Here is a 9,037-nt window from a genome sequence, read left to right as displayed (position 1 = left end):
TGTGTGTATGGTTTAATAAGAGCATTATTTGCTGTAATATTATTTTTGTTTCTCTCTTAGGGATGAGGGAGAGCAGATACAGGAAGGCCTAAGATGGGAAAATGTCAACATGGAATCCGTCCCCTTTGATACCTCAGGGAGGCTATGGCAGGTCTCAGAACCCTGGTCAAAGGCAGGTGAGAATCTTGGTCAGATTAGTGAAAGATGGCAAGTAAAAAGGGATTAGATGTGCTTGTCATGTGATGGGTCTGGCAGCTGGGATTGTTTAGGTTCTTTGCTGGGTCTTGGGGAATAGAGCACAGGAAGCATCAGTAGTAGAGATGGTGTGGGGAGTAGGACAGCCTCAGGTTTGGGAGCACTGTAAGCATACTGGACCTTGGGAAAGAAGGGAAACTGCCCCTTTCCCTATCTGGCAACATTTTTAATCCTTCCTCATCTGAGACTGTGTGAAGCCAGAGACTAAATGGGCAGTATAAGCGTGGGCTGGAAGGGAGAGAAATGGACGGCGCATGGATGGGAAGAGGACTCAAGCTGAAGACCCATTTTCTGTCTTCTGTCTCTTTGGATCCACTTCATCCTGTACAAGGAGAGAGAGAGAAAAAAAAAGAGAGATCAGCATGGCCAAATGGCTATAGATACCACAATGCATCCAGCCTGAAACAGTCCCACACACCAAGCCACAGAACATATGCCTGTAGTTCATCCCACTGTATGGCTCCCCCAAATCTGTGGTCTGTATGGAATTTACACGGGCACAGCATTTGCACACACTCCAATGATGGACATGGCAAAAGAACATGGATAAATCTGTCCAAATTATACCAACCCTAATACAGCCTTCGCATAACCTGTACATGGACAGTATCAGTTCTTCCTAGCAAACAGAGCTAAAGCGGGGGCTGAATCACATTGAAGTGACAACAGAGGAAGTTTTAGAACAACTCAAGAACACTAGTAAGTCACCAGGATGGAATGACATTCACAGGAGAGCTCTAAAAGAACTCAAATGTGAAACTGCAGACATGCTGGCAATAGCATGTTACCTATTGTTATGAATAGCATCCATGACAGAGAACTGGTGGGTTGTCAGCATAACACCCATCTTCAAAGAGAGCTCCAGAGGTGATCCTGGGAACTACAGAACAGCAATCCTGCCTTCTATCCTTGGCAAACTGGTTAGAATCCATAATTGAGAATAAAATCAGCTCTCACTGGATTAATATGATACACTGGGGAAGTCAGCATTATTTTTGTAAAGGGAAATCCTGTCTCACCACACCAGTCTGCTGAAATTCTTTGAGGGTGTGAATGAGGACCTGGACAAGCATTTGGAAACTGATATATTTAGGTTTCAAAAAGGCTTTTGACAATGTCCCTCATTAAAGGCTCTTAAAATAACAGACTTGGCTTGGGATTGGAGGGATGGTTCTTTCATAAATCAAAAGCTGGTTAGAAGATAGCAGATAAAGGGGAGGGTAAATTGTCACTTTCCAGGATAGAGGAAAGTCAGTAATGGGGTTTCCCAAGGATATGTCCTGGGTTGAGTTTTATTCAGCATTTTCATAAATGACCAGAAAAGGAAGTGCACACCAAAATCTCCAAATTGCAGATTATATTAAATTATTCCAAGTAGTCATATCCCAAACTGATGGTGAGGAGCTGCAAAAAGTCTCACAATGTGAGTGAGCGGACAAAAAAAACTGTCAGATGAACTTCAGCATTTACAAGTGCAAGGTAATGCACATGGGAAAAAATAACCTCAACTATATGTACACAAGGATGGGTTTTGAACTAGTTGCAACTCGGGAAAGAAACATGGGAGTCTTTGAGGATAAGTCTCCAAAAACACCCACTAAAATGTACAGTGGTGACCAAAAAAGCCAATAAAAATGTTGGGCATCATTAAGGGACTTGAAAACAAAACAGAAAACATCATCCTGCCACTAACTCCATAGTGCACCCACATCTTGAATACTGCATGCAGTTCTGGTCTCATTTCAAGGTTGTAATGGAATTAGAAAAGGTACAGAGAAGGGCAACCAAGATAAGGGGTGCGGCTGCCATACCAAGAGAAACTAAAAAAGCTACTGCCAATTCAGCAGGGGCTATGAGAGTTAACCCTCTAACTATCTTGCTACAGCAAGAGGGTGATGTAAAGGAATGGACTTCACCCCTCCAGCATACAGCTGGGAGCATTCAGCCATGTTAAGCCCATGCTGTGGCAGGGAAGACTGGAAAGTCTTTCTTTTTTCATTCTGCCATGTCAAAACAAGGCATACATCTTATTCAGGGGCATGTGGTATGTGAGTAAATATGGTAAATAGAACAGTCTGGGAGGTATCCTCTGACATCCCTCAACCAATGGCAATGGATGCCAGGGATGATATGAAATGTGTGCTGTTCCTATAAATTTCTTCTTATTAAATTTTAAGTACCAGATCACTTTTTTAATTGAAGTAGAACCTAGGATCTACCGCATCCCGCCTCCTTCACAGCAGGTCAGTCTGTGAGGGAGGGAAGGGAAAGGTGGGGGGGAGGGGGGGGTGACTGAGGCCCCCCCACAGTGGGGGAGGGAATGGGGTAGGGGCTGGGGTGTGTGGGGCCCCAGCCAGGACAGGTAGTGGGACAATCGAGCCCAGGAGGCTCATCCAGGCATGGAGGGGCTCCTGCTGCTGCAGGCACCCTGGCAGAGGCCAAGTGGACATGCCCCCTTCCCGACCTGTGCACAGGGAGAAGGTGGCTGCTGCTGCACACTGGGCTTTGTGCCCCAAGCTCTGCTGCAGATGCCCTGAGAGCGATGTGATGCCACATGAGTCCCAACACTTGGCTAAGCTGCACCCCTTCCTGCCTGGCAGCAGGACACATGTGGTGTCATAGCACTCCTAGGGAGGTGCAGTGGGGCTTGGGACACAAAGCCCAGCACACAGTGGCAGCTGCCTCTGCCCCACACACAGATCAGGGGGGCACGTGGCCCCCACAAACCTCTGTCGGGGTGCATGCAGTGACAGGAGCCCCCCCCGTGCCTGGATGAGCTGCCTGGGCTTCGATCGGTACCTACCTTTGTGTACTGTTGCTCAGGCTGTGATCAGTGCCTACCTTGTGTACCGCCCGGGCTCAATCTCAGTCGGGGGTGGCGGACGGCGCGCAGCAGAGAGCACATGTGCATGCACGCTCAGCCCCCAGAGATTGAGACTGACTGTCAGAGGCTCCAAGATCAACCAGTCAATCGCAAATGACTGGTTAGTGACTACTGCTCTAGAGCATCTATTATTGCCACTGTTGGAAACAAGCTACTGAACTAGCTAGACTGCTGCTCTAACCTAGAATGGCACTTCTTTTAATACCTGTGACCCACAGGGACCCACCCTGAGCACTAGATCTCTATGAATTTCCCTGTAGAATCTTAATTTCACTTGGAATCCAAATTCCTATGTAACCCCCAAAGACTACTTGTGTGTATGGGATCCAGGGCTGGACACCATCTCAAACACACTAGGCCTGATAAATATGGGAGAAGGGCCCAGATCAGCTTCATGTAGAATCCACAAAGGTTCTTTATCCATTCACATCAGATGTATCCAGTAGCCCTGGGTGGGATCTGAGTGGCTCTGGCAGTCCTCAGCAAAATCACCCCCATGGGCTTTCCCTTTCCTGGGAAGGTAGGGCACACGCTCTCACTCCTAGTGCCATCACCCACCTCCTCTTCCTCCTCTGCAGATCGCTTCTCTGTGTGTCGATCCTGCTCTTGCCCATTCTCATCTCCATCTAAACATAAGCAAAAACTATGGGTTAAAAGAGGCAATAATCAAGAGAACCCAACCATACTGTGAATGCAGGAGAGGAAGGAAGGGGACTGTTACATTGCAAGGTCATTCATTCCTCTCAACTTCCCATACACAACTCCCACCTTCGTCCTCTTCTCCTCCTTCTTCGTCGTCAACATCCTCAGGACTCTCTTCCTCCTCTTCCTCAGCTCCATTCTCCTCATCCTGAGTAAGACAAAAAAAAAAATTGGCTCTTACTCACTCTCCCCCTACCTTCCTCTTAACAGACCTAGCTATTTCAAAGACCCCTGTCTCTCATGCAGGTGCCACACTTGCATCAAGACTGCAATCCATATATGCAGGTGATTGAAGGCAAACCATTCCTGCCAGAAACCTAACACGGAAGCTCCAAACACTGGGCACCTTTGATGCATGGGGCAGCGCTGGTGGCTGTGCCACTAGTGGCAGCAGCATGGCCAGCCACCAGCTGCAGCAGGACCTGTTTTTGCATACCTGCTTCCCTCAAAAGGTGGTACCTGGGACTGCTACCTTGGTTGCCCTACTTCAGTTATACTACTGGTTCCAGCCATATCAGCAGGCCTGCGCTACCAAAACCCTCCTTGCCAAGCACTGCTGTCTCCCCATGCAACCCACTTTCTCACCATCCCCCAGTCCACTGCACCATCACCTATCTCCCTGAGCTGCCCCCAGCCTCTACCACCCCATCTTCACTGACCTGCCCATCCAGCCCATGCTTCCCCTGCCACCTGCCTCCCTTTCATCTCCCTTCTCAACATGCATCCTCTGTCATCTGGCTCCCTTAGCACTAAAACCCCCTAGATTCCCACAGAACTGTATCACCCACATAACTTCTGGTCTCGCTCTATTATTACACAGACCACCCTACTGCCTGAAACCCTCCTGAAATCCCCAAACTGTTCTTCTTCCTTCTCAGTCTCTACAGTAGTGATTCTCAACCAGGGTGCCATGGCACCCTGGGTTGCCATGAGATCCTTTTAAGGGTCCTGCTCAATATTATCACTGTTAGGTGCGCAAACACCTAGGCATGATTCACAAGATAAACCCAGAGATTTCAAATAGGAATCCATAGTGTCAAAAACATTTTGACCCATTTTTTTTCTGAGTTCCTTGCAACAGAAGAATTTCTCTCTAATTGCTCCCCACAGTCAAGAAACAACAGAAGGTAAGAGCTGTTTTTTTCTAACAGGTGCCTTGAGGTTGTAAATTAGTGCTTTACAAGGTAGTTCCCTTGCACCTTTTTCCTTTTCCAATCTGCTATTTCCCCAACCTGGACCAGGCTCTGCACTCCCCCTTCTTCCTCCATACCATCTCCTGTTCACCCGCACCCTTTTCTGCCATCTACCTTCTCCTTGCTCCCTGGCCTATATCTCTGATGGTCCTTCTCCTCCTCCTGGTTTGTACTAACCATGCATCCCATCTCCAAAACTCCCTCACCTAACTGGCATTCAGCTGCCACCTGCCTCCCTCCTAAACTGCAGTAGCCTGCCCTTCTCCTATATTCCTTCTTTCTGTCCCAAGCTACCCCTCCCCATGCCAACTGCCTCTCTTACTGCCAAAATCCTCCTCCAAACATGCATCCCAAAGAGAGACTACATTTGGCCTCACCTCTACTACTTCTTTCTTCTTTTCTTTGTGAATAGATTTCACCTCCAGTTTTTCCTTCTTTTCTTTCAGGTCCTAAATATAGAATGAAAAAAAATCATTCCAAGATTTGATACCTGGACACATAGCACATTGGCACAAATATTATTTATATCAGTTGTGTATGCCAATGGAAATTACACCAAGGAGTGTGGTTCCACCAAGATGCTTCAGGGAATATACTTATATTCAAGTATCCAAAGCCACCAGTTTATCCCAAGGTTGCTGCCTGCACTTCACCACCAGGTGGAAGGAGAGCAGCAGTAGTCTGTTCATAGCAAAGGGATAAGAAACGTAGCTTTCTACTACACAATACTGAAGCCACTATAACTTACGGCAGCATTTTTTTACTCCTGATTTTTCCCCCCAAGATAATTCTACACTGGATTCAAGTATATTACAACAGCATAAGGCTGTATGTCATTATGTGTGCTGCTTGGTTACACCAATGTGCCTAAGCCCACAGTGGCAAAGAGAGTGAAAGGATGAGACTGTTAAAGTTGAAAGCAATGAGGAACAAGAGAAGACATGGCAAAATAAAAGAAGTAAACAAACAAACAAAAAATAACAATTAGGGCATTGGACAGAGGGACAGACAAGGAAAAGGAAAAGCAGCAGATTTAAACCTGAGGAATGGAAATGTTTCACGTAGAACCCACAATTGGCAAGTAAGACCTAATCCCCATAGGATACTACACAGAGACCAAGAGATTTTTTAAAGTGGATCAGACACATACGGAAAACAACAAAAATCTAAGAGTTATATTTAGACAGGAGAAACTTTAAGATGGTCGTAATAAAACACAAATTCCAGGGCTGGACAAATAGGCCAACCATTAGGAGGAAAACGGCAACCCCTGTTGGAACCGATGCCATAACTGTCCACCAGGGGGGTCCCGCCGCCTCCCCAGGCTGCCCACGGCCAGAGCCCCGACTCCGGCCGCAGGACGTAGTGGGCTGGTCCTATCAGGCCATTCCTGTCACCAGCCGTGTGGTCTTTGCCAGAGAAACTTCCCCGCCCCCGGCACAGAAAAACCCTTGCTCCAGTACCAAGTTCAGGGCAGTGTCCCTCGCAGAGGGGAGGGCAGGATCAGCTCTAGTGTCCTCTGTCTGACCGGGAAAGCCCCCTCTACCCTCATCTCATTCCCCAGCCCTGGGAGCATCCCCCCCCCCGCAAAGCAAGCCCCGCAGCCCTGTCCCCGCCTCGGAACGTGGGGACCCCAGGTTTTCTCCGTTGGGAAAACACCTTCCCAAGCTCCACTGTCCTTGGGGAGCATGCTCCAGGCCAGCAAGGAGTCCACACACACGGGGCAGCGTTTTGGGGGAGAGCAGAGCAACTCAGCCCCTGACCTACTCGGGCTAGGAAGAAAGACCCGAGCGGGTGACACACGTTCCCCAGGGCCTTTCCCGCCCGCCCCCAGGCGGGCCCCGCCTTTGTCCCGCGCCGGCGGGAGAACGTCTGTCAGGCACAATGGCCCCATCTGCTCCCTGCATCCGCTCTGCCCCGCGCCCCTCCCCTCTCCCTCCCCCGCCGGTTCCCAGAAAAACAGTTCAAAGAGCGGGGATGTTTCTCCAGCAGCGCGCACACACCCCGCGCACCTCATCCTTCGCACCCCGGCACGGCGGGGGGCAGGCGAGGGCGGGTGGCAGGGCAGCGCGTGCCCCCTCCCCGGCGGGGCGGGCTGGGCGCGGCGCGTCTCACCCGCTCCCGGCCGCGGGCGGGGCAGGTGCAGGCGCGAAGCGGGCACGCACGCCGCCCCGCGCCGCCGGGGCTCACCTTGGCACTCAGCTCCGGCGGCGCCTCCTCGGCGTGCTTGTCCGACATGGCGGGCAGCCGCGATGCCCCTCCCCGGGCTGAGCGGGCGGCGGCGGCGGCACAGGGGCGCGGGCGTCCCGCGAGGCGAAGGGCACGGCTACAGCGGGGGCCGAGAGTGCCAGGGTCGCCCGCCCGCGCGGGGGGGACGATGCCCGGGAAGGGGATTTATAGCCCGGCCGGTGACGAGAGAAGGAGGGACCGGGGGAGGGAGCGGTGCCGGGAGGAGGAGGAGGGAAGAGGGAGGGAGTGGAGCGGAGCGCGCCTCCCCGTGCCCGCCGGGGCTGGCGCGGCGCCGGGCAAATCAGCCGGCGGGCAGCGCCTGGCGCCCCTGCCCGCCAGCCCGCTCGAGACCTTGGCCCCGCTGCTTTCCCTGCCCCGGAGCGGGGCGCCGGGACACACGAGCGCGCGGCGGGAGGGGGCCGTCAGCCGCTGGCTCTGGCCTGGGCCCAGCACCCCTCGCAGCGGCCAGCTCTCCCGCACGGGGCCAGACACGCGGTTGGGGCTCGGCAGACGGCACCGACCCCCCCGGGCCGCACGCTTGCCCGGGGCCTTCCCTTCCCTGCAGCGCCCCGGGGTGGGGGCACGTGGCAGCTCCGCCACGTGCCAGGCCAGCTGCGCGCATGGGGCAGGCGGCGGTGGCGGCGCTCCAGGGCCCGGCTTGGGGCCGCGGGCTGCTACTCCCTCCTCCCTGGAATTTTCCACTCGGGCTGCGGCCCCGCTGGCCCCGCGCCCGGCCGCGCCCGGCAGTCACGTCCGGGGCCGGACCCAACGCGGGAACCAGGGGGGCGGTATTTTTTCCCGCGCTCTGGTCCGCGGTCCGGGTGGCGCTCCTGTGCAGGCTCCGAATTCCCCATATAAGGAGGGAGCAACGGGCTGGCAGCTGATTGGGCCATTCAAATGAGCCGTCCGCCTGGCAACAGGGCGCTCATTGGCCGTTGGGGGGAAAAAAAATTACGCAATGAGGGAAAAGGCTGAAGGAGACGGGTCTCAGAACGAGACCAGCTGGAGGGAGGGGCGGTTCCCGTGGCAACCGGGGAGGGGCTTGCGCCACGTGGGGCCGAGGGGCAAGTGCGTGAGGGCCTGGGCCCTGGTGGCAGAGCGGCTGGGCCTGGGCACCAGTGTGGCCGGGGGCGGGCCCTTTGCTCCGCTCGGACCCCTGGTGTCCTTCACTGCGGGGTCACCCCCGCCCGCCTGTGCTGTGCGAGGTGAGGCCAGCTGGTGGCGGGATGGGGAACAGCCCTACTGCCCCATCACTGCTTGTGCGAGAGGAGCAAGAGGGACCAGGTATCCCTCTCCCCACATTATGAGCAGCGCTCCCGCCTCCATTCATTTCACATCTCCTTATATTGCAGGAATAGCGAGAGGCCCACCAGGCCCTGGCCCCAGACAAAGGAGGTGATGCAGTCGCCGCCACAAAGGGCCCGCCGCGGTCTCCGTTCCCGCTGGCCCTTGGAGAGGGCTCCACCTCGGGTCTGCAGCTATGAGCCCAGCCCACCCTCTGTCCCTGGGAAGCCACAGGCAGCAGCTGCACCGAATCCCCGAGGCTTCCGGGGAGATTCAGGTCAATCGCGTTTCTGGTTCATCCAGCAGGCAGCTCAACAGAACAAGGCTGAGCAGGGGTGAAACAAAGGAGCTCAGGATTAGGTGTGCAACACTGACACCTGCTGTCTATCGGAGAGAGTTGCACTGGCTGCTCTCCTGTCTAGACCAGCGGTTCCCAGCCTGTGGTACAGGTACCAACCTCTCAGTGGTACGTGTTAACAGATTTATAATC

General features: G+C 53.6%; 1 protein-coding gene across 1 annotated transcript; it reads right to left on the bottom strand.

Annotated features, from left to right (window-relative positions):
* Window positions 1-354: 354 nt before the first annotated feature.
* PTMS (parathymosin) lies at window positions 355-7,565 on the bottom strand. The gene is made up of 5 exons (XM_059720430.1): window positions 7,225-7,565; window positions 5,412-5,483; window positions 3,908-3,989; window positions 3,698-3,765; window positions 355-577 (listed from the first exon to the last, which is right to left on the bottom strand). The coding sequence occupies exons 1-5, from the start codon at window positions 7,270-7,272 to the stop codon at window positions 527-529; spliced, it is 321 nt and encodes a 106-aa protein (XP_059576413.1). The 5' UTR covers window positions 7,273-7,565; the 3' UTR covers window positions 355-526.
* Window positions 7,566-9,037: the final 1,472 nt, after the last annotated feature.

This window comes from Alligator mississippiensis, chromosome 1, assembly GCF_030867095.1.
Source record: "Alligator mississippiensis isolate rAllMis1 chromosome 1, rAllMis1, whole genome shotgun sequence".
Classification (NCBI taxonomy): Eukaryota; Metazoa; Chordata; order Crocodylia; family Alligatoridae; genus Alligator; species Alligator mississippiensis.
This window is presented reverse-complemented; position numbering and strand designations above follow the sequence as displayed.

What these genes read in the sequence shown, in the direction of transcription:
- PTMS (XM_059720430.1), bottom strand. Translation starts at nt 7,272, where the DNA reads ATGTCGGACAAGCACGCCGAGGAGGCGCCGCCGGAGCTGAGTGCCAAG. An exon ending in CGCCGGAGCTGAGTGCCAAG is followed by an intron (nt 5,484 to 7,224) that starts GTGAGCCCCGGC and finishes TTCTATATTTAG; the next exon opens with GACCTGAAAGAAAAGAAGGA. An exon ending in CTGCAGAGGAGGAAGAGGAG is followed by an intron (nt 578 to 3,697) that starts GTGGGTGATGGC and finishes CTCCTTGTACAG; the next exon opens with GATGAAGTGGATCCAAAGAG.